At 36.8% G+C, this 26,248-nt stretch overlaps 1 protein-coding gene across 3 annotated transcripts in view; it reads left to right on the plus strand.

Moving 5' to 3' along the window:
• Positions 1-26,248, plus strand: part of Slc4a10 (solute carrier family 4 member 10) — a 179,051-nt gene that overhangs the window by 23,636 nt on the left and 129,167 nt on the right. For all 3 annotated transcript variants that reach the window (XM_052181141.1, XM_052181140.1, XM_052181142.1), the window contains one exon: positions 20,656-20,802. In XM_052181141.1, the coding sequence (XP_052037101.1) occupies positions 20,656-20,802 (147 nt within the window). The remainder of the gene's footprint in view (positions 1-20,655; positions 20,803-26,248) is intronic.

Genomic DNA, 26,248 nt, shown 5'->3' on the forward strand with positions numbered 1-26,248 from the left:
TACAGGATGATTTTGGGAGTCAAAAGAGTTGTGGGTGGGTTGGTGCTCTTATCATTTCAATGGTGTTTCTGCCTGGCTACAGGACACAGCCTCTTCAGGTTCCATATCCCTTCTGCTGTAAATCTTAGCTAAGGTCACCCCATTGATTCCTGGGAGCCATGCTTATCCCAGGTTTGGCATGTCCTTGAGATGCCCTCCAATGCTGGTGATTTCTAGTCATTCTCCTGGCTCTCTGGCCTTCTCTCCTATCTCTCCCCACACCTGATCCTGACCCTCACCCTGTTCCCCCTCCCTCAATATGCCTCCTATGACTCTTTTACTCGCCCTTCTAAATTAGATTGAAGCCTTTCTTCTTGTTCAGCTTCTTTAGGTCGATGGAGTGTAGCATGGATATCCTGTAGTTCATGGCTAATATCCACTTATAAATGAGTACATACCATGTGTGTCCATTTAGGTCTTCATTACCTCACTCATGATGATATTTTCAAGTCCCACCCAATTTGCCTGTGAAATTCATGATGTCTTTGTTTTTTTTAAGGCTGAATAGTATTCCATTGTATAGATGTACTACATTTTCTTTATCTATTACTCAATTGAGGGACATCCAGGTTATTTCTAGTTTCTGGCTAGTATGAATAAAGCTGTCATGAACATAGTTGAGCAAGTGTCCTTGTGGTATAGTGTGTATATTTTGGTTATATGTTTAGGAGTGCGTGATATAGCCTGATCTTAAGGTAGAACTATTTCCAGTTTTCTGAGAAATTTCCAAATTGATTTCCAAAGTGGTTGTACAAGTCTGCACTCCCAGCATCAATGGAGGAGTGTTGCCCTTGTCAAAAGATTATTCAGCATCTAATGAGATGACCATGTGATTTTTTTCTTTTGGTTTATTTATATATGAATTACATTGATACATTTTTATTTATTGTATTCCTTGATTCAGTTTGTGAATATTTTATTGAGTATTTTTGCATCAATGTTCATAAGAGAAATTGGTCTGAAATTCTCTTTCTTTGTTGAGTCCTTATGTGGTTTAGGTATCAGGATGACTGTGGCCTCACAGAATAAGTTTGGCAGTGTTCCTTCTGTTTCTATTTATGGAGTAGTTTGAGGATATTTCATATGAGATATTGGAATATTTAAGCCCTTATTTTATTATTTTCCACCTTCTACTGCTCTTCAGCATGTTGCATCTTTATTTCTAGAGCTTTTAGATGTATTTTTAAATTGCTGATGTGCGAAATTTCTAATTCTTTATGAAGGCACTTTGTGCTATGAACTTTCCTCTTAGCACTGCTTTCATTATGTCCCGCAATTTTGGGTTTGTTTTGCCTTCATTTTCATTGACTTCGAGAAAGTCTTTAATTTCTTTATTTTTTTCCATGACCCAGAGATCACTGAATAGAGAGTTATTCAGTTTTGAAGAGTATATGGGCTTTCTAGTGTTTCTGTTGTTGAAGTTCAGCTTTAAACCATGATGTTCTGATAAGATACAAGGTATTATTTCAATTTCTGCTGAGGTTTGGTTTATAGTGGACTATATGGCCAATTTTGGAGACGGGTCCTTGAGATGCTGAGAAAAAGGCATTCTTTTGTGTTTGGGTGAAGTATTCTGTAGATATCTGTTAGGCCCACTTGATTCACATCTGTTAGTTTCATTATTTATTTCTTTAGTTTTTGTGTTGATGACCTGTTGATTGATAAGAGTCTTGTGTTGAAGTCTCCCACTATTATTGGGTGGACTTAAGTTTTAGCAATTTTTCTTTTACAAGTGTGGGTATTCTTGTGTTTGCGGCATAGCTATTAAGAACTGAGGCATCTTTAAGCTTCTTGTATGTTTATAGGCATCTTTTTCATTAAATTGGGAAATTTTTCTTCTATGATTTTGTTGAAAATATTTTCTGGAGCTGCGACTCTTCACATTCTTCTATTCAGATTATTCTTAGGTTAGCTCATTTTTGGTATCCCAGAATTCCTGGATGTTTTATACCAGGGATTTTTTAGATTTAACATTTTCTTGACTGATTTATCAATTTCTTCTGTTGTATCTTCTATGCCTGAAATTCTCTCTTCCATCATTCAATTTGTTGGATTTTTTTTAATCATTTCTATTTTCACTTACAGGTCTTGAACATTGTTTACTTTTTTCCTTCACCTGTTTAATTGTATTTTCTTGTATTTCTTTAAGGGATGTATTTGTTTCCTCTTTAAATCTTCTACCTGATTGTATTTTTCTGTATTCATTTCCCCTTTAAAGGCCTTTATCATCTTTAAAAAATCAAATTTAAGCTCATTTTCTTGTGCTTTGGTTCTATGAGGATATCCAGGGCTTGCTCTAGTAGTATACCTGTGCTCTGATGGTGTCATATTGCCTTAGCTTTTGTTGATTGTAGGGTTTTTTTTTTTTTTTTTGAGGACTTTTAGCCATCTAGATGGCTTTGGTCCTGGGAGTTACTGTTGTAGTATCAGGAGAGGACCTAGCCTTGATGATCCTGACATGGCAGGCCTCTGGTGGGTATCTTTGGACTGTATGGTTTAGGATTAGCAGATCTGATGAACATGGGAGGAGAGATGGTGGGGGAATGGAGGTCTGGCTGGGATAGCTGGCTGCTAAGGGCAGCTGGACATGCCTCAGAAGACTCAGCAAGCATGGAAGATGGATTCAGGAAGGGATTCACCTGTATTGTTATGGCCAGTATGTCTGTTCAAGGTGAGTGGAGTAGTGGTAGGAGAATCAACAGACAACTTTTAAGGGTGAGCTGTATGCCTAGTAGTAGATGACCAACAGAAAACAAACTCGACATCATCTTTGGAGATTCCTAGTCTCATAATGTTGTATAGAGGTTTATTTAATTTTTCTTCTTGTTAATTTAATTTAACTTTATTAATTTTAAATTCTGACCAGAATTACCTCTCCTCTCCCAACCATCCCCATTCCTTTCCACCTCCCCTCTTTCCTTTCTTTGTCTACTCCCCCCCCCCAATGGCCAGCCTCAGATCAAACAGCCATGGCATATCAAGTTGCAATAATTCTAGGCACCTCTTCTATTAAGGATAGAGCAGGCAATCCATTAGGGGCAAAGGGTCCCAAATTCTGTAATTTGGCTGTAGGTTTCTGCATCTGTTTCCATCAGCTGATCAGTAAAGCCTCTCTGATGATAATTGGGCAAGATGTTTGTTGCACATAATTTGAAAAATCATGCTAGCTCCTGCTAGACTTTAGAATCAGTAGCCCTCCTCCTGCCCACCACCTGTTCCTCCTTTCCCAATGCCAAAAAATGGCCTTCTGGCCCTAATTCCCATGGCTGGCTTGCTAAGCTACCCAAACCTGTCCTTCCAGAGAATGCCTGGAGCTACTACTCATGTTCCACAGACTGCAGCCTGGGCGGTTGGCCACATGGACCACCAATGACTGCTCATCAGTTTCGCCCTCTCTCTTGCCTACCTAAATTGTCACAAATGGAAAACGTCAGACAGCCTTAATATTGAATACTAGCTAGATGTGTATAGTTAAATCCCTAGCCCCAACAGACCCGTGCAAAGAACACACAACTCAGCTATAATATTTATAAGCTGCATACCTAGACTGGGCAGATATATCACTACACTATTCCCCAGCTAGGAGATCCCTTTCTGCTTGTGGCTCCTCCAAGCCACTTGGTCCTGCTCCATTATCCACCTCCTTTTCCTCCATCTCTCTCTCTCTCTCTCTCTCTCTCTCTCTCTCTCTCTCTCTCTCTCTCTCTCTCTCTCTCTCTCTCTCTCTCTCCTGTCTCATCTTATCCTTTCTTCCTTCCTCTCTCTTCTCTTAAACTTCCAGTCTCACCTTTTTCTTTCACTACCCAATCACAGGCTCTAGCCTTTATTTGACCAGTTAAAATGGAAACATTGTTCACATGGAATCATCTGTGTACGTGATCCACTCCTCTTGTAGTTGGGTGCAGGATTAGCATCAAAATACAAACAGCACCAAGGCAATCTACTAGTATAGCAGAATGTCATTAGGAATCATTTCATTGACTTTTTTTTTTCAATTTGTCTTTGGTTCTATCTTGGGTCTATGGGCTATCCAGCCTCTGGTTCCTGACTCTCTGGGCAGTGTCAAGGGTGGGCTTACTCTCAAAGCATGGGTCTCAAGTTAGATCAGTCATTGGTTGGATACTCCCACAATTTCTGTGCTATCTTTATTCCAGCACATCTTGTAGGCAGGATAAATTATAGGTCGAAGGTTTTATAGCTGGGTTGTTTTCTCAATCCATCCATTGGAAGTCTTGCCTGGTTACAAGAAATGGCCAGTTGAGATCCATATACCTCATTGTTAGGAATCTTAGCTAGGGTTACCCTCATCTATTCCTGGGAATTTCTATTGCTTCAGGTTTCTAGCTTATCCCAGAGAAGCTCACAAATTCCATTTGTCTCTCCCATTACTCTTTCCCTCTGTCTTCTCCTCACCTAATGCCTCTTGAACCCATTCCCACCCACAACCACTGTCCAGTCCCCTTTCCCCTCCACTCTTGATGTCTATTCTGTTTCCCTTTTCAGTGGGATTCAGGTACCCCTTACTCTACCATCCCCAGCCCTCCTTGTTTTAACTTCTTTGGGTCTGTTTATTATAGTTTGCCTATCTTTTACTTTACAACTAATATCCACTTAGAAGTGATCACATACCATGTTTGTCTTTCTGGGTCTAGGTTACCTCATTCAGGATGATCTTTCCTAGTTCATCCCTTGACTATCAATCCCACGATGAAATTGTTTTTTAGTAGCTGAGTAATACTCCATTGTGTAAATGTATCACATTTTCTTTATCCATTCTTTGGTCGTGGGACATCTTGCTTGTTTCCCGGTTCTGGATACTATAAGTACAGCTATATGTTGTGAACATAGTTGATCAAATATCCTTGTGGTAGGATGGAGTATCCTTTGGGAATATGGCCAGGAATGGTGTAGCTGGGACTTGAGGTAGATCAATTTCCAATTTTCTGAGATACCACCATATGGATTTCCAAAGTGACTGTACAAGCTTGCACTTCCTTCAGCAATGAAGGAGTGTTCTCATTGCTCAACATGCTCACCAGCACGAGCTGTCACGGTGTCTTTGATTTTAGTGATTCTAACTGGTGTAAGAATTTCAGAGTTGTTCTGATATGCTTTTCCCTGATCGTTAGGTATGTTGGACATTTCTTTAAGTGCTTCTCAGCCATTAGAGATTTGTAGAGATAATCTTGAGGTGAATGGAAGCATCACCTGTCAATAAATGGCTCAGAGCTGAGGCAAGAATAGAAGGTGGGACATCTGGTAGAGAGAAAGGAATTCTGGGAACACAGTCAAGTGCTGGTGATTCACCCATATATAAATGAAGAGGACCAGGTAACCAGCCATAGTGCATGACTTAGAGTAAAATAAATGGGTAATTAAAATATGAGCTAGATTGGGGAATAGAACCAAATCTATTGCTCTAAAATTTATTTATAAATATTAGTGTTGGAGTTGTTATTCCTGGGAATGAGATGGATGGATGGAAAAACATGACGTTACAAATAATATTTACTAAAGAGATTTCTTGAGAAGTCTCTGTTTAGATATCTAATCTTTAAATTATATTATTAGGTTTGTTAATGTCTAGTTTCTTGAGTTCTAATTCTTTATATATTTTGGATATAAGCCTTCTGTCAGGTACAGGGTTGATGAAAGTATTTTCCCAGTCTGTAAGCTGCCATTTTGTCCTTTTGACGATGTCCTTTGCCTTACAGAGGCTTCTCATTTTTATGAGGTTCTATTTATTAATTATTGATCTTAGTTCTGCACTGTTGTTCTTTTCAGGAACTTAATCTCCTTTGCCAATGCATTCAAGACACTTTCCTGCTTACTCTTCTACCTTGGTATCTGGTTTTATATTAAGGTCTTTCCTCCTCTTGGGCTTGAGTTTTGAACAGGGTGATAGATACAGATCTATTTTCATTCTTCTATAGGCAGACATCCAGTTAGAATAGCACCATTTGTTGAAGAGGCTTTCTTTGTCCACTGTGTATTTCAGGCTTCTTTATCAAAAATCAGGGGTGGATATGTGTGTGAATTTAATTCTGGGTCTTTGATTCTGCTCCATTGATCAACCTGTTTCTATGTCAATAACATGAAGTTTTTATAACTATTGCTCTGATTGAGGTCAAGGAATGTGATATCTCTAACTATTCTTTTATTGTACAGTACTATTTCCTGGGCTTTGGGTTTTTCATATGAAGTTGCTATTGTTCTTTCAAGGTCTGTAAAGTGTTGTGCTGGAGTTTTGCTGGTTATTGCATTTAATCTATAGATTCCATTTGGAATGACGGCTATTTTTACTATGTTAATCATATAGATCCATGAGTATAGCAGATTTTCTACCTTCTGATATTTTCATCAGAGTCTTGAATTTCTTGTCATTTAGATCTTTTACTTACTTGGTTAGAGTTACACCAAGATATTTTATGTTATTTGTGGCTATTGTCAAGGGTGTTATTTCCCTGGTTTCTTTCTTGGTTCCATTTACTCTTTGTTTAAAGGAGTGCTACCTGTTTTTTTGTTTGTTTTTGCTTTTGTTTTTGTTTTACTTTTTTATTTTAGTTAATTTTGTATCCAGTCACTTTGCTGAAGGTGCTGTAGGAGCTTCCTGGTCAGATTTTTGTATAGTATTGTACAAAAGTATGTACCTTATTATGCCATCTACAAATATTGATACTTAGATTTCTTCCTTTTTTTAGTCATAATATACACATTTTATTTTATTTTAAATATGAATATCCACTTTTATTTTCTTTTTGCTATTCTTTTTTTCCCAGTTTTTAAAATCTATTTGGAACATTAAACAGGATAGCAGTAGAAAAAAATCTCTTATGAAGTCCACTATGAAAGGAAATTGTGACAAGTTCCTGATTACACAGAAACCATTCCATCTCCAAGGGAGAATATGCACTGTAACTGTGGCTTCATAGAATAAATTGGGCAGTGTTTCTTCTGTTTCTATTTTGTGGAATAGTTTGAAAAGAATTGGTATTAGGTCTTCTTTGACGGTCTGATAGAATTCTGCAATAATCCCATTTGGTCCTGGGCTTTTATTGGTTGGGAGACTTTTAATGAATGCTTCTATTTCTTTATGGTTTATGGGACTGTTTAGATAGTCTATCTGATCCTGATTTAACTTTGGTATTTGGTATCTTTCTAGAAAATTGTCTATTTCATCCAGATTTTCCAGTTTTGTTGAGTATAGGTTTTTGTAGTAGGATCTGATTTTTTTTTAATTTCTTCACTTTCTGTTCTTATGTCTCCCTTTTCATTTTTGATTTTGTTAATTTGGGTACTGTCTCTGTGACCCCTGGCTAGTCTGGATAAGAATTTATCTATCTTATTGATTTTTGTCAAAGAACCAGCTCCTGGTTTTGTTGATTCTGTCTATAGTTCTTTTTGTTTCTACTTGGTAAATTTCATCCCTGAGTTTGATTATTTCCTGCTATCTACTCCTCTTGGGTATATTTGCTTCTTTTTGTTCTAGAGCTTTCAGGTGTGCTGTTAAGAACTGGGTTCTGATAATGCCAAGTAGGCTTGGTTTCTGTTTCTTATGTTCTTCCCTTGCCTCTCATCATCTGGTTATCTCTGGTGTTAGCTGGTCTTGTTGTCTCTGAATGTGACTTGCCCCTCCTATAAGCCTCTGTGCCAGTACTCCTGGAACACCAGTTCTGTCCAGGAGGAATTTGGGTATGGAGAGCTGTGGTACAGGGTTAGCTCGAGAGTGCAAATAGAAACAGGAAGGATTCTGTGCCCAGCTTTTCCTTGCTTCCTGTGTCCTGATGGCTTTGAGCAGGTCCTTCTTGGGCCAGGAATTTGAACAGAAGTGGTGGTCACAGGGGTTACTGCACTTTTGGGAAACCAGTTCTCTCCTGGTGGTATTTGGATATGGAGTGCTGTGGCACAAGATCAGCTCTGGGCACTGATCTCTTACTTTCAAATTTGTATCCCCTTTGTATCCGTTAGCTGTCTAATGCTCAGGCTAAATCTTCAAAAATTATATTGAATAGATGAGGAGAGAGTGGGCGGCCTTGTCATGATTTTAGTGAAATTTCTTTAAATTTCTCTCCATTTAATTTGATGTTGGTTATTACCTTGCTGTTTATTGCTGTATTATGTTTACCTATGTGCCTTCTATCCATGATATCAGATTCATGAAAGGGTGCTGGATTTTGTCAAAAGCTATTTTTAGCATCTACTGAGGTGATTATGTGTTTTTCTTTCAATTACTTTAGAAAGTAGATTACATTGATGGATTTTCTTCTTTTTAATCGATATATTCTTTATTTACATTTCAAATGATATCTCCTTTCCTGGATTCCCCCTCCCCAAAGTCCCATAAACCCTCTTCCCTCCCCCTGTTCCCCAATCACCCGCTTCCCATTTCCCTATCCTGGTATTCCTCTACACCTCTTCACTGAGCTTTTCCTGGACCTGGCCTTTCCTTCCTTCTTCTTGGGCATCATTTGATATGTGAATTGTTTCCTGGGTATTCCGAGCTTCTGGGCTATATCTGCTTATCAGTGTGTGCATACCATGTGTGTTCTTTTGTGATTGGGTCGCTTCACTTAGGATGACATTCTCCAGTTACACCCACTTGCCTAAGAATTTCATAAATGCATTGTTTTTAATAGCCGAGTAGTATCCCATACTGTAAATATACCACATTTTCGGTATCCATTTCTCCATTAAGAAATATCTGGGTTCTTTGCAGCTTCTGGCTATTATATATATGGCTGCTATGAACATAGTGGAGCATGTGTCCTTATTATATGCTGGGGAATCCTCTGGTTATATGCCCAGGACTGGTATAGCAGGGTCCTCCGATAGTACCATGCCCAGTTTTCTGAGGAACCGCCATACTGATTTCCAGATTGGTTGTGCCAGCTTGCAACCTCACCAGCAGTGGAGGAGTGTTCCTCTTTCTCCACATCCTCTCCAGCACCTGTTTTCTCCTGAATTTTTGATCTTAGCTATTCTGACTAGTGTGAGGTGAAATCTCAGGGTTGTTTTGATTTGCATTTCCCTGATGACTAAGGATGTTGAACATTTCTTTAGGTGTTTCTCAGCCATTCTATATTCCTCAAGTGAAAATTCTTTGTTTAGCTCAGTACCCCATTTTTTAATAGGGTTATTTGGCACTCTGGAGTCTACCTTATTGAGTTCTTTGTATATATTGGATATTAGCCCTCTGTCAGATGTAATGTTGGTAAAGATCTCTTCCCAATTTGCGAATTGCCATTTTGTCCTTTTGACAGTGTCCTTTGCCTTACAGAAACTTTGTAATTTTATGAGGTCCCATTTGTCAATTCTTGATCTTAGAGCATAAGCTATTTATGTTCTGTTCAGGAACTTTTCCCCTGTGCCCATGTGCTCAAGGCTCTTCCTCAGTTTCTTTTCTATTAGTTTCAGTGTGTCTGGTTTTATGTGGAGGTCCTTTATCCACTTGGACTTAAGCTTAGTACATGGAAGTAAGAATGGATTGATTTGCATTCTTCTCCATGCTGAATCAGCACCATTTCTTGAAAAAGTTATTCTTTTCCATCGGATAGTTATAGCTCAAAGATCAAGTGACCATAATTGTGTGGTTTCATTTCTGGGTCTTCAATTCTATTCCATTGATCTACCTGCCTGTCACTGTACCAATACCATGCAGTTTTTAATACTATTGCTCTGTAGTACTGCTTGAGGTCCGGTGTACTATCCTGGGTTTTTTGTCATTCCAGATGAATTTGAGAATTCCTCTTTCTAACTCTATGAAGAACTGAGTTGGGATTTTGATGGGGATTGCATTGAATCAGTATATCGCTTTTGGCAAGATGGCCATTTTTACTTTATTAATCCTGCCAATCAAAGAGCGTGGAATATTTTTCCATCTTCTAAGGTCTTCTTCGACTTCTTTCTTCAAAGACTTGAAGTTCCTGTCATATAGATCTTTCACTTGTTTGGTTAGAGTCACACCAAGATACTTATATTGTTTGTGACTATTGTAAAGGGTGTCATTTCCCTAATTTCTTTTTCAGCCTGTTTATCCTTTGAGTATGGGAAGGCTAGTGATTTGCTTGAGTTAATTTTATATGTAGTCACTTTGTTGAAGTTGTTTATCAGTTGTAGGAGTTCTTTGGTGGAGTTTTTTTGAGCCATTTAAGTATACTATCATATCATCTGCAAATAGTGATAATTTGACTTTCTCCTTTCCAATTTGTATTCGTTTGACCTCCTTTTGTTTTCTAATTGCTCTAGCTAGAACTTCATGTACAATATTGAATAGATATGGAGAGAGAGGGCAGCCTTGTCTAATCCCTAATTTCAGTGGGATTGCTTCAAGTTTCTCTCCATTTACTTTGATGTTGGGTACTGGTTTGCTGTATATTGTTTTATTATGTTTAGTTATGGGCCTTGAATTCCTGTTCTTTCCAAGACCTTTAACATGAAAGGATGCTGAATTTTATTAAATGATTTTTTTCACCATCTAATGAAATGACCATGTATTTTTTTTCTTTGAGATTTTTATGTAGTGGATTACATTGATGGATTTCTATATATTGAACCATCCCCTGCATCCCTGGGATGAAGCCTTCTTGATCATGGTGAATAATTATTTCGATGTATTCTTGGTTTCAGTTGACAAGACTTTTATTGAGTATTTTTGCATCAATATTCATAAGGGAAATTGTTGTAACGTTCTCTTTTTTGTTGGATCTTTGTGTGGTTTTGGTATCAGCGTAATTGTGGCTTCATAGAACGAGTTGGGTAGTGTCCCTTCTGTTTCTACTTTGTGGAATGGTTTGAAGGGTATTGGTATTAGGTCTTCTTTGAAGGTCTGATAGAATTCTGCACTAAAACCATCTGGTCCTGTGCTTTTTTTGGTTGGGAAACTGTCAATGACCACTTCTATTTCTTAGAGGTTATGGGACTGTTTAGATGGTTTATCTGATCCTGATTAAACTTTGGTAGTTATTATCTGTCTAGGAAACTGTCCATTTCATCCAGATTTTCCAGTTGTGTTGAGTACAGACTTTTATAATAGGATATGATATTTTTTTGAATTTCCTCAGTTTCTGTTGTTATTTCTCCCTTTTCATTTCTGATTTTGTTAATTTGGATACTGTCTCTGTTCCCTCTGGTTAGTCTGGCTAAGGGTTTATCTATCTTGTTGATTTTCTCAAAGAACCTGGTTTTGTTGATTCTTTGTATAGTTCTTTTTGTTTCAACTTGTTTGATTTCAGCCCTGAGTTTGATGGTTTCCTGTTTTCTACTCCTCTTGGGTGTATTAGCGTCTTTCTGTTCTAAAGCTTTCAGGTGTGCTGTTAAGCTGCTAGTGTATGATCTCTCTACGTTCTTTTTGGAGGCACTCAGAGCTATGAGTTTTCCTCTTAGCACTGCTTTCATTGTGTCCCTTAAATTTGGGTATGTTGTGCCTTCATTTTCATTAAATTCTAAAAAGTCTTTGATTTCTTTTCTTATTTCTTCCTTGAACAAAGTATCATTGAGTAGAGCATTGTTCAGCTTCCATGTGTATATGGGCTTTCTGTTGGTTTTGTTGCTATTGAAGACCACCCTTACTCCATTGTGACCTGATAAAAGGCATGGAATTAGCTCGATCTTATATCTGTTGAGGTCTGTTTTATGACCAATATATGGTCAATTTTTGAGAAGGTAGCATGAGGTGCTGAGAAGAAGGTATATTCTTTTGATATAGGATGAAATGTTCTATGGATATCTATTAAATCCATTTGGTCCAAAACTTCTGTTAGTTTCACTGTGTCTCTGTTTAGTTTGTATTTCCCTGATCTGTCCATTGATGAGAGTGGGGTGTTGAAGTCACCCACAATTATTGTGTGGGGTGCGATGTGTACTTTAAGCTTTAGTAAAGTTTCCCTTACAAATGTGGGTGCCCTTGTATTTGGAGCATAGATGTTGAGAATTGATAGTTCTTCCTGGTAGACTTTTCCTTTGATGAGTATAAAGTGTCCTTCTGTGTCTTTTTTGATGCCTTTTTGTTGAAAGTCTATTTTATTGGATATTAGAATGGCAACCTGTTTCCTGGGACCATTTGCTTGGAAAACTGTTTTCCAGCCTTTTACACAGAGATAGTGTTTGTATTTGACACTGAGATATGCTTTCTGTATGTAGCAAAATGTTGGGTCTTATTTGCAAATCAAATCTGTTAGTCTATGTCTTTTTATTGGGGAATTGAGTCCATTGATGTTAAAAGATATTAAGTAATAGTGATTGTTGCTTCCTGCTATTTTTGATGTAATTTTTATGTTTGTGTGGTTACCTTCTTTTGAGTTTTTTGAAAGAATATTAATTCTTGCTTATAGTGTGTAGTTTCCCTCCTTTTGTTGGTGTTTTCTATTCATTATCCTTTGAAGGGATGGATTTGTGGAAAGATACTGTGTAAATTTGTTTTTGTCATGAAATACCTTGATTTCTCCATCTATGGTAATTGAGAGATTTGCTGGATATAGCAGTCTGGGTTGACATTTGTGTTCCCTAAGAGTGTGTATGACATCTGCCCAGGCTCTTCTGGCTTTCATGGTCTCTGGTGAGAAATCCGGTGTAATTCTGATAGGTCTACCTTTATATGTTACTTGACCTTTTTCCCTTACTGCTTTTAATATTCTTTCTTTGTTTAGTACTTTTGGTGTTTTAATTATTATGTGACAGGAGGAATTTCTTTTCTGGTCAAATCTATTTGGAGTTCTGTAGGCTTCTTGTATGTTTATGGGTATCTCTTTCTTTAGGTTAGGGAAGTTTTCTTCTATAATTTTGTTAAAGACATTTACAGGCCCTTTAAGTTGGAAATTTTCACTCTCTTATAAACCTATAATCCTTAGGTTTGGTCTTCTCATTTTGTCCTGGATTTCCCAGGATGTTTTGAGTCAGGAGCTTTTTGCATTTTTCATTTTCTTTGACTGTTGTGTCAATGCTTTCTATGGTATTTTCTGCATGTGAGATTCTTTCTTCTATCTCTTGTATTCTGTTGTTGATACTTGTATTCATGACTCCTGACTTCTTTCCTAGGTTTTCTATGTCCAGAGTTGTCTCCCTTTGTAATTTCATTATTATTTCTACCTCCTTCTTTCAGACCTGGAGGTTTGTTCAATTCCTTCACCTGTTTTATTGTGTTTTCCTTTAGTTCTTCAAGGGCTTCTCTCTGTTTACTTGTGTTCTCCTGTATTTTTTCAAGGGAGTTATTTATGTCCTTCTTGAAGCCCTCCATGAAGAGCCCCATCAGCATCATTAGCTGTAAATTTAAATCCAAATCTTGCTTTCCTGGTGTGTTGGGGTATCCTGGACTTGCTGTTGTGGGAGAATTGGGTTCGGATGGTGCCATGTTGCCTTGATTTCTGTTAGCAATGTTCCTACATTTACCTTTTGTCATCTGGTTATCTCTTGGGTTAGTTGGTCCTGCTGTCACTGGCTGGTGCTTGCCTCTCTGGTTTGCCTGCAAGCCCATCTCAGCAATTCTGGGTGACCTACTTTCCCCTGGCCCAGATTGCTGTGGTTCTGCTGAACCCCTGGATGCAGGCAGAGTCCTGGAGGGGGGTGTGTCCTAAGCTATCTTCTACTCTGGTAATTCCTGCCTTCCATTCTACCCCTCCCCACTGTCACAGGAGCAAAGATGGTGGTGGCCCCACCTCCTAATGCAGGACTCCCTTTAACCATAGGACTGCCTGCAGGTTAGATGCTCCCTGGTAGGTAAGTGCCCAGAGAGTTGTGGGGCTGCCCAGCTCCTGGGTGCAAGTTGAGCCCTGGAGGGCTGTTTCCAGAGCAATCTTTCACTCTGGTATTCCCTGTGTACCTGGCTGAGCTGGCTGCTTGGTCACAGGAGTAAAGATACGATGGATTTTCATATATTAAACCATCCCTGCATCTCTGGGATGAAGCCTACTTAATCATGGTAGATGATGTTTTGGATGTGTTCTTGGATTTGTTTTTTGAGTATTTTATTGAGTATTTTTGTATCAATATTCTTAAGAGAAATTTGTCTAAAATTGTCTTTGTTGTATTGTTATATGTTTTAGGTATCAGGGTGATTGTGGCTTCATAGAATGAGTTTGGCAGTGTTCCCTCTCTATTTTGTGGAAAAATTTGAGGAGTATTGGTATTAGCTCTTCTTTGAAAATCTGGTAGAATTCTGTCATAAAAATCATCTGGCCCTGTTTTCAGTTGGGTGACTTTTAATTACTGCTTCTATTTCCTTAGGGGTATAGGTATATTTAAACTGTTTAACTGATCTTGATTTGACTTTGGTAAGTCTTATCTCTCAATAAAACTATCCATTTCTTTTAGATTTTCCTATCTTGTGATGTTCAGGTTTTTGAAGTAAAACATAATGATTTTTTTTTTTGATTGCCTCAGTGTCTGACATGTCCTCCATTTCATTTCTGATTTTGTGTTCTTGGATATTCTCTCTGCCTTTTAGTTCCTTTGGCAAAGGGTTTGTTGCTGAAGTTGGTTTTTTTCAAAGAAGCAGCTCTTTTATTTCATTGATTCTTCGTATTTCTCAAGTTGTTTATGTTTCATTGCTTTCAACCCTAAGAATGATTATTTCCTGTTGTCTGCACCTTTTGGGTGTGTCTGTTTCCTTTTGTTCTGGAGCTTTTAGATGTGCTGTTAAGTACCTAGTAGGAGATCTTACTAGTTTCTTATGAAGGCAGTGCTAGGAACTTCCTAGCACAGTGTTCATTGTGTCCCATAAGTTTGAGAATGTTATGCCCTCATTTTCATTGAATTTTAGTAACTCGTAATTTTTTTCTTAATTTTTTCCTGACTTAGTCATTGGTAGTTCAGTAGAGAGCTGTTCAGTTTCCATGAATTTGTATGCTTTCTGTTGTTTCTTTTGTTACTGAAGTCCAGCTTTAATTCATGGTGGTCTAATAAAATACAAGGGGTTATTTCAGTTTTCTTGTGTAAGTTGAGGCTTACTTTGTGACAAAATATATAGTCAGTTTTGGAAATGATTCTGTGAAGTATGTTCTTTTGTGTTTGGGTGAAATGTTCTGTGTTTGTTACATCCATTTGAGTCACAACATCTGTTAGTTCCCTTATTTCTCTGTTTAGCTTCTGTCTGGAAGACCTATCCATTGGTGAGAGTGGGGTCCCACTTGAACCACTATTAATATGTGGAGTTCAATGTGTGACTTAAACTTCAGTATTGTTTCTTTAACAAATTCAGGTGCCCTTGCATTTGGTGTGTAGATGTTCAGAATTGAGATGTCATCTCGGTGGACTTTTCCTTTAATGAGTATGAAATGTTCTTTTCCATCTCTTTTGAGTAAGTTTGTTTGGAAATCTACTTTGTTATATATTAGAATGGTTATGCCAGTGTGCTTCTTTCCAGACCTTTACTCTGAGATAATATCTATCTTTGATGTTAACATGTGTTTCTCCTATGCAGAAGAGTGATAGATCATTTCATATCCATTCTGTTAGCATGTCTTTTTGTGGGGAAATTGAATCAATTTGATGTTGCAATATGGTAATGACTAATAATGGTTAATTCCCATTATTTTAATGTCAGTGATGATAGTGCACTCGAGTGTTTGTGTGTGAGTGTGTGCGTGTGTGCGTGTGTGTGTGTGTGTGTGTGTACATGATTTCATTCTTTTAATTTTTGTTGCTGTGAAATTTTTTATTTTCTACATTGTTCTTGGGTGGATTTAACCTCCTTGGGCTGGAGTTTTCCTTCTAGTATCTTCTATAGAACTTGACTTGCAGATAGAAGTTGCTTTTGCTTTTCTCAGGATTAACTTGTTTTCTTCATCTATGGTAATTAAAAGTTTTGCTGGGTATTTTAGTCTGGGCTGGCATCTGTTTTCTTTTAGTGTCTGCAAGACATTCATCTAGGCCTTTCTAGCCTTTAGAGTTTCTGTTGGGAAGCTGAATGTTATTCTGTTAGGTCTGCCTTCTTATATTACTTGGCCTTTGTCCCTTGCAGCTTTTAATATTCTTTGATTGTTCTGTGCTTTTAGTGTTTTGATTATTATGTGGAAGGGGCATTTTCTTTTCTAGTCCTATCTATTTGGTGTTTTATAATCTTCTGAAGGCATCTTTTTCTTTAGGTTAGGGAAATTTTCTTCTGTGATTTTTCTGGGCTTTTGAACTAGTAATCTTCTTTTATTCCTATTATCCTTAGATTTGGTTTTTTTTCAGTGTTATGGATTTCCTGGATGTTTTGTTTCAGAGCCATTTTAGATTTAACTTTTTGTAAACCAATGAATCTATTTCTTATATGATTTATTGATTTTCTATAATTTTTAATTTTAGTTTTTATTTTTTTCTCCAATTTTTTAAAGTTTTTTTTTCCATTTCTTCTTTAAGGACCTCTATCATCTTCACAAAGTCAGTATTAAGGTCTTTTTCTTGTGCTTCATCTACATTGGAATACTTGGGTCTTGCTGCCATAAGATAGCTGGGCTCTGGTAGTGCCATATTGCCCAGGTGCTGTTGCTTGTGTTCTTACGCTGGCATGCAGGCATCTGAGTATGGGATGATTTAGGTATAGGCAATGATTTCTGAGCTTGTCTTCATTGGATGAGTGATTTGTTCCGTGGTTTCTGGTTCCTCTTTGGTTTTCTGAGCTTTGCAGCCTGGATTTTTGGCAGTCTGCTTGACCTCGTAACCACTAAGGGTCTCTGACTAGGTTGTGGGCTTGATTTCTGGCAACAGGGCATCTCTATTCTGACTGATGTAGCCTGTACCTTTGCATCTGGAGTCTGTCATTCTGAATGATCTGACTTGTGTGACCTGTACCTGAGCAGCTAGAGACTGCTGGCATTGGAGTCAGAGTTCTGGCTATGAGACAAGCAGTTTGGTAGAGGTGGGGAGGTGGCAGAATGTTTCTTGGGGAACCTAGTCTAAGGAGTGGGGCAGTTAAGCTGGCAGGGGCTCATTCACCTGTCCTTCTGATTGGTTTGGCCTTTCTTCTTTCCTTTTATACTACAAATCCTTTGCATATATATTATGGTTTCAAGATTAATGATTTTGTGGGATTTTTATGTGTAGAATCAAGAGAGTCTCTGTTTCTTGTGCCATTTTCTTTTTCCTTCTTTCTTTCTTTCATTTTTTTCCTGCCCAGTTCTGATGTGTTAGGTTTTGATTTGTTAACTTGCTTTATTGTTACCCCTTAGAAGCTTCCTTGTTTTGTAATGAGAGAAAGGGAAGGGTAGATCAGATTGGGATTGGGGAGGGGGGCAAGCAAGGAGGAACTCTGAAGAACAGAGGGAGGGGAAACTGTAATCAGGATATATTATGCGAGAGAAACACATTTTTTTAAGTATATGAGGTGTATGTACACCTGGGTGCCAGAAGAGGGCATCAGATCTCATTACAGATGGCTGTGAGCCACCATGTGGTTGCTGAGATTTGGACTCAAGACCTTTGGAAGAGCAGTCAGTGCTCTTAACCTAAAGCATTCTTTTCAATAAAAAATTGGTTTTAACTTATAAAAGCAAAAGTTAACTTCTATATAATCTTGAAAAGTGATTGATATTAGGATCAATAATTTGCAGCTCATCACAGAATAAGTTTGTTAGTTTCTTGAATTCATCTTAGATGATATGTCAGATGCAAAATGAAATGTTGGACATAGTATTATAGGACACACATTCTAAGATCATTTCTTTGTTTCTTAAATCATGGTTAATACAGAAATGTTGATAATGTATAAGTAAGCAGGAAGACAATGACTTGGCCCTGAGAAAATTTGTTCTCGTTTCTTGTTCCAGTAAGCCCGTGGAGGTTGGCAATATGAACAGAAATCAGTGTCTACTGGGGAACTGCTACTGTATTCAACATTTTCTCTTATATTATCCATTATATTACCTATATGTTTGTAGACACTACATATATGCCATCTTGGTTTGGCCCTTGTAGAAAAATCTGAATATGCCAGTAACATTTGAATGTTTATATTCTTCATTTACTTAAACATTAGATTTTTTGGATCAGAAGCAGTTATTACAGTGAAGTCCAAGTTAGTTGTATTTGCTTTATGCTTACAATTCAGAGCAACAACAACAATAACAACAGCAAAATATACAAGCTTGTGCAAATTTAGAGACAAGATTTGATTGTACGGAAGTAGTTGACGCAAACTCAATTACTGCTTTGTACTACATCCCAGAGCAATACTGAAATGGATAAAATGATAAACAGGTGAGATACAGATAGATGCGAATTAATTTTTTAATTCTGTCTCTAGGCTTCATTAGGAGTATAAGCTGTGCATTTTAGCATTCTGAAGTGAATTATTTGGAACAGTCACTTCTGTGAGTAGTTCCATTCAGGACACACATAATAAAACTAATATAGAACCTATTTTTAGCTTGATGTTTTTCAGTCTTGCTCTATAATTACTTCAGATTTCTGCTATTAATCTTCCTTACTAATGTATAAATATTATATCAGATTTACTTTCAGGGTTAGAAGAATGCCAGTCTTGGTTCTAATCCTTCTAGAACTTGGAAGTATTTTGATTCTGCCTCAAAAAATAGTTTTATGTGTTTTTAATTAAAACATCAAAATTTTAGTACAATCATAGCCACTAAAACTTTATAGTTCATTTATTCCTTTAAAGGAAACATTGTCAGCCTAAATGATATGCAGTGAATATCTAAGGAATCTCACAATTTAATGAAATCTTTCCTGAAATTTAATATTACCATAAGAACTTCAGTTAAGGTTTTCTCTCTCTGTTAGTTATCCAGGAATACCATCACAAGATGCCACAGGCTGGATTAAACAACAGTATTTAATTTTCTTACAGTTTTATAGATAGGAAATCTATGACATGAGTGGTTGCAGCTGAGGCCTCTATGTTTGGTTTCTAGGCAGTAGTTTCTTGCTCTATTCTAAAATTTCTTCTTTGTATCTCTGTGCTTACATGACAGATTCCTTAGTGTCTCTTCTTTTCATAATGCTAATCAGATATGGTTTACTATATAGCATTATTTAACTTAAATTGCCTCCATGAATGGAATGCCCAGCTTCCTGAATAGTCACAATCGGGCTGATTATTTAACATATGAAGTTGGGGAGGAGATAAATGGACGCAAGTATGCCATATGTACTGTTTGACATTTGTGAAAGTTTTTAGGGCTAAAATATCTATATTTTCTTAAGGGAGTCATACAATCTACATTTTAAAAGCTGTACTTACTTGCCTATCAAATATCATCTTAACTGCTTGTATTTTATTTTCTAAAAAATGCATTTCTTTATTCCTATTAAATGACATGTATAGCTGTGAATGAAGTGACTATAGATATTTATGTGCAAGTTTTTCTTTGTACATAAATATTAAATCATTTATGTAAAATATAATGAATTAATTTGATATTCAAAGAAAGTTTAGATCTTTAGGATATTGAGGTTAGAGTATAGATACAATGGTTATTTATAATGTCATCTAGAACAAGAACGTAAACTTTCTATAAAATTACCTCAAGATGGTCTGTAGACCTAAATATAAACATAGAGATGTTCTAATAATCTTGAGGAAAGTTGATGAGAGTCCAAACCAAGACAGTAGTAGCAGTTGGGATACTGAGGGCAGCAATAGATGAAAGAATAGATAGTATAATCATTATTATAGATGATAGATAGTTCATACTTGAAGCAAAACAAAAAATGAGTTTCATAAATTTGTTGAAATTGATGTGCCTCTAAGAAGGTTCTTCAGGTGAATATGTCTGGTAGATAAGACATGTAGATTATCAGTTCAAGAGAAAGTCTGACATCAAAGTATATATCTTAGCTTGTGTGTGTGTGTGTGTGTGTGTGTGTGTGTGTGTAGCAAAAATAAACAATGACATGCCCAAGTAGTCATGAGTAAATAAAAGACTAATCAACAAAGACAATAATATAAATTTTAAAAAAAAGACACAAAAAGAGAAAATGACCCAAAAAAAAATGTAGCTGTCCAGCAGCCATGGATGAACTGGGTTACCTGAAAGGGGGTCTGGAAATAAAAACGAACTTGGCGGGGGGGGGGGGGGGGGGGATGGGGGGGTGGGGGGTGGGGGGACAGTTGGTGGTGCTGGCAAGAAAAGGATGAAGTTGAGACAAAGGTTTCTGATCAAGGCTCAAAGTCGAATTTTCAGCTCTGCATTTATAAAGGGAAAACCCACAGACACCATCCTTTGTTTCAGCTGGATTGAGCTGCAAAGCAAGCTCAGCAGGCAGTCTGCTTAAAGTCCAACTGTGGCAAACTCCTAAGGCAAGTAAGGTCTATTTAGTCTGCTCAGGACTGGGGAAAGGGCACAAAAACACAAGCGGAAAAACAACTTTTCTATGAGTAGGAACTTCATTGTAATCTTTTTATTATAAATAGTAGTAGAGAATTGGTTAAATAAATCAATTATGTGTAGGAAGAAGGCAGATTTTATTAATGAAGAGCATAATTGTAATTGCAATATGGTGGATAACAGAAATTAAGAGAGTTAATATCGTTGCAAAAATACAGCAAAATAATTAACATTAATAATATTTGATTTTATATCTGTGGTACATAAATTAAACTGAGATTCTTTTAACATGTAATTCATCATCTTCTGTGTTCTGGACTAAATGAGATTTTTGTGCATTTATTTTGTAATGAAGGCCACCGGACATTATTTATTGGAGTTCACGTGCCCCTGGGCGGAAGAAAAAGCCACCGTCGTCACAGGCATCGTGGTCATAAGCACAGAAAGAGGGACAGAGAGCGAGATTCAGGACTGGAGGATGGAAGAGAGTCACCTTCTTTTGGTAAGCATTGTTCTCCATGTTTTTAATAAATTATTTCCTCAGTGCATTGGCCACAGGTTTTATGCCACCTGCTTCCTTCCTCTCACTCTTTGAGTGTCTTTACTGATGTGTAAACCTAAGGTATGCATCAATGGGGACCACTTTGGTGTCCGGCAGTCTCTTGGCAATGTAACTTCCTTTTGTCTGTTTCTGTAGTAGGACCAATCCTTTACTTTCAATCTCATTCTACAGTGGGCCAATTAAATTCCCTGTCACATGCTGAATTTTATATCATTTTCTAAACAACATCACACTCAATTTGAGATTTGGTATTCTGTATAGTGAGGATATGAAGTATTTCTATGCTGAAAGAAAACATCAAAGAAATATTCCAATGACTTAAATATTTTTCTTACTTGAAAGAAGTCCAAAGTAAGAAACATATTATAAGACATTACTGCAAGTGCCTCAAAATTTTTCAGAATTTACTTTCCAAAGACATGTAGAATTAATAGAGAAAAATTCTAAGGAGCAGGAGTTTTGTCTGCTGGGAATATGTGTATTTCATATCGTTAATGTGAGGTGAGTCAGAGAAACCTGGAATAATTTGAGCTAAAATTTCTGTCAATCATCAATTTAACAATGTCTTTGGAGAAGCATTTGAGTTTTAGTACTCTTAAGAATTCTCTCACCCCAGTGTATGCTCCATACTATCAGACATGATGTGACATGTTATATGATATGGGTTTTAAGAACCTGACTAATCCACACATCAAATGAGATACAAGAAGAAAGGAGGAGTGGCCCCTGGTTCTGGAAAGACTCAGTGAAACAGTATTCGGCAAAACCAGAACGGGGAAGTGGGAAGGGGTGGGAGGGAGGACAGGGGAAGAGAAGGGGGCTTACGGGACTATCGGGGAGTGGGGGGGCTAGAAAAGGGGAAATCAGTTGAAATGTAAATAAATTATATCAATAAAAAAATAAAAAATAAAAGGAAAAGTCTTACCTATAGCTGAAAGTGATTATGCTTAGGTCACAAGGAAATGATGCCTGGCTTCAGTTCACCAGAGTCAGTAGTGGGAATGTGATTTCTTGGTGAGTTTTGGTTTGGTTGTGGAGTGGTGGCAGTGAGGACATTTTGTCTATATACAATTTTTTATAAAAACAAATGATGTTACATTGCTTTAACTATTTTAATTTTGGGGTATCTGTACATATGGGCTCATATTTGTACATGTATACATATAGGTACATATACATAAATGTGTGTGTACAACCATGTGGGGGTCAGAAGTTGACATCAGGTACTTTCCTCAGTTAGATATCACATTTATTTATTTGTTTCTTTCTTCCTTTGCCTTTGTTTATAGTCAGGGCCTCTTAGGGGACTTCACTAAGTCAGTAGACTGGCTGGCTAGCGAGTACCAGGTAGCCTCTTCTCTCTTCTTTCCTGAGGTGCTCCATCGCGGTCATGTGCTGCCAGGTCTGGATTTTATGTAGCTGCTAGGGATCTGAATTTAGGTCTCCATGCTTGCTCAACAAGCAGTTTACTGACTAGCATTTTTTTCCCTTTCATTTGATATTGTACCCAACAAATACAGTAGTTTTCTTGAAGTTGTGATCGCACTTAATCCTTCCCTCTACTATAATGAAGGGAAACTACCTATTTTTGTGTCTTGCTATTTTTACTGTCCTCCTTTACTAACTTTGTAGAATTTAAAATTTTATTTTTAAGTGAGAATAGTGATGAGTATTATAGAAAGAACAGCTTGAAGCATGAACTCATGGTCTGTTTAAAAAAAAAAAAAGAATGATGGTGAGAGAATTTCAACATTGATCTTTACCCCTTTAGCCTCTCAAAGAATGTTACAAGAAATAGGATTGTGTTAGTTACTACTGGCTAATCTATAAGCAGTACAAATAAATATGAAAATATGACTTTATTGGTCAGTTATTTAAAATAGGGTATGCAAAAATATAGTATATATTAACATGACCTTGGAATTAGATAGAGGACTTTTCTAGGTTTAGCTGACTTACAACCATCTGACCTGACTTTACAATCAGCCCTGCCTTTGCACCTTTACTACTCTTATTCCCCTTCAAAGGCTTGATGGCCTTTCTTTGTAAATGGAATGTTTTTCCTGTTTTTGAATTTATATAAAGGAGATCCTTAAGGATTAACAATTTTCACTATTATGTAATATACAAATGTACTTCCATATATTGTATATTTTAATTTCTTATTATATGCTGTTGATAAAAATTTAGAGTGTATAAACAACTATCAGTAAAATCCCTATGGATACTTTTATTTATTTCTGTCTGTGCCTGTTTGTGCTTTCATGTGCATAGAGCAGATTGTGCATTGCTCCACCATGGGCTGTGCATATTTTCAACTTTGACAGATAATACCAAATACTTTCTCCAAACTGAGGTACATATTCACATTCTGACTAGCAAAGCTTCAGAATTTATCTCATTTTACCTTTTTAACTAAGAGTTGATAATACTGTTATTTTAATATCAGACATTCTGGAAATATGAGTAACAGCTCATGGTTTTAATTTCTATTTTGTTCTTGATAACAGGTGAGAAACTGCATGTGCTTTTTGGGTAGCTTCCACTAGGAATTGACTATCAAAGCTGTATAATTCATAATTAATTTTTTTCTTACTGATTTGTAGAATATTTGTCCATTATGAATATATTTTCTTTTTTAATTTTTCATGTTCCAAGTATCTTCTAACAGTTAGGGCTAATATTTTAATTATCTTATTGTAATGTTTTCCTTTTCATTGCTAATTTTTTAAATTTATTTATTTATTTATTTCAGATCTTCTCTTTCCATCTTCTAGTTAATGGGTTTAAGGGTTTAATAATTCTGTTGAGATTTTGAAGAGCCAACTTTTTGTTTCATAGATTATTTAGTTTCTTTCTTGTGTTTACCTATTTGTTTCTATTTCATTGAGTTCAGTTATCAGTTTTATTTCTTGCTTGTTCTTTGATTATTTCTCTTTTTTGGTGCTATTTCTTTTTTTTTTTCTTTTCGAGACAGGGTTTCTCTGTGTAGTTCTGGCTGTCCTGGAACTCACTCGGTAGACCAGGCTGGCCCCGAATTAAGAAATCCACCTGCCTCTGTCTCCCAAGTGCTGGGATTCAAAAAATGTGGTATATCTACACAATGGAGTACTATTCAGCCATTAGAAACAATGAATTCATGAAATTCTTAGGCAAATGGATGGAGCTAGAGAACATCACACTAAGTGAGGTAACCCAGACTCAAAAGGTGAATCATGGTATGCACTCACTAATAAGTGGATATTAATCTAGAAAATTGGAATACCCAAAACATAATCCACACATCAAATGAGGTACAAGAAGAAAGGAGAAGTGGCCCCTTGTTCTGGAAAGACTCAGTGAAGCAGTATTTGGTAAAACCAGAACGGGGAAGTGGGAAGGGGTGGGAGGGAGGACAGGGGGAGAGAAGGGTTCTTATGGGACTTTCGGGGAGTGGGGGGCTAGAAAAGGGGAAATCATTTGAAATGTAAATAAAAATATATCGAATAAAGAAAAAAGGATAAATAAATAAATAAATAAATAAATAAATAAATAAATAAATAAATAAAAAGGTGTGCGCCACCACTGCCAGGCTTAGGTGCTGTTTCTTATACTTCTAATGGGCTCTCTCCAATTTTTATGTAGAAATTTAGTGCTATGAGCCTACATCTTAGAACTGCCTTCACTATGCTCCATAGGTTTGGGTATGTTGTGTTTTCGTTTTCATCCAGTTCTAAAAGGCTATAAATTTCCATCTTAGACTGGAATTTTCCTTTTAACACTTCCTGTAGAATTGGATTACTAAATAGAAACTACATAAAACTGGTTGTCTTTTGGAATTTTCTTTCTCTGTTGATTGTGATTGATAGTTTTGTTATATATTCTGGTCTGGCATCTGTAATTTCTCAGAGCTTATATAATATTCATCTATCCAGGCTCTTCTGGCTTTCTGAGTCTCCATTAAGAAATCATGTGTTAGCCCAAAGGGTCTAAGTGTATATATTCCTTGACTAGTCTCTTGCAGCTTTTAATATTGTTTCTTTGTTCTGAACATTAAGTGTTTTGATTGTTATATGTCATAGGAAATGTATTTTCTGGTCCTCTTTATTTTGTGCTCTCTCTGATTACTGTACTTTGGTAGGCAACTCCTTCTGCCTGAGATTTTCTTCTAGGATTTTGTTAAAAATATATGTGCCTTTGTCAGATTTTCTTCTATCCCTCTTACTTGGAGGTTTGGGGTTTTCATGGCATTATAGATTTGTGTATAGATGTGTGCATAGATGCTTTGTGAGCAGTTTTTTCAGATTTAACATTATTTTTGATTGATCTATCCATTTCTTCTAATTTGTTTTCAGTATCTGAGACTTTCCTCTTTCATGTCTTTTAATTTGTTGGTGAGGCTTCCCTCGGAGTAAGCCTTTTACTTCTTATGTTTGAAATACTAAAATATTTGTGTCTAGTTTTATTTCAGTGTGGATTTTCCTTAGTGATTCTATTTTTTGTTAAGTTCATCTTTTGTATCTTGAATTGTTTTCCTTATCTCATTCATTAAGACATTTATAATAGCCTCTTTGTGTCCTTCAACCTATTCATAATTTCAGTTTTGAAATCCCTGTCTTGTGATTTAGCTATATTGAACTTCTCAGGACCTACTGCAATTGGCTTCTGATGGAGTGATATTGTCCTGCTTTTTCACATTCTTGTTTTCCCACTAGTGTCTGACATCTAGAGTTAGGATATTTTACTGTTTCTTTGTATTGTTATCTGTTCTTTTTCCTGTCTGGTGGGTGTGTTCCATTCTTTGGTTTCTGTTGCCAACCTCTGTATCCTAGAAAAATGTGGTGGCTGTTTGGTCCCTGGTATTGATCTCTTTTGACTCCCCAGTCCAGTGCAGCCACTGGGGGTCTCTGGTAGAAAGTGTTTCTGTGTATTGGTGGCTGACAAAATGGAGATGGACTAGAAGACCAGGTTGATAAAGTGTTGGAAAGATCTAAACTGGATCTCTACCAAGATGTAGGGTTCCGAAGAAATGGAGGTAGGGTGGGAGGAGATGATCTTACAGGCAGGCTACAGTAGGACAAAGAATATGTTTGGAGAGACAGGAATGAAGGGGCTAGGGGGATCTTGGTCCCATATTTTAATTCACTTAATGATGTGTCTCCAGATTCTGTGAAAGACTAGAGAATAAGATCTTATTCTTTAGACAATTTCTCTGTTGTCGTTTTTACTTTCATTGCATGTTTAGTAAATACACCCAGATCATTAATTTTGTTTATACTATATTTTATATCTTATTTATGCTGTATTTGTGGCTGCAGTTTATATTTTAGAAGCCTATGATATCATGACTACAAAAAAATCAATAAAATATCAATCATTTAAGGAGAAATATATCAACTAAGAGAAT

Source organism: Apodemus sylvaticus, chromosome 5, assembly GCF_947179515.1.
Source record: "Apodemus sylvaticus chromosome 5, mApoSyl1.1, whole genome shotgun sequence".
NCBI classification, from domain to species: Eukaryota; Metazoa; Chordata; class Mammalia; order Rodentia; family Muridae; genus Apodemus; species Apodemus sylvaticus.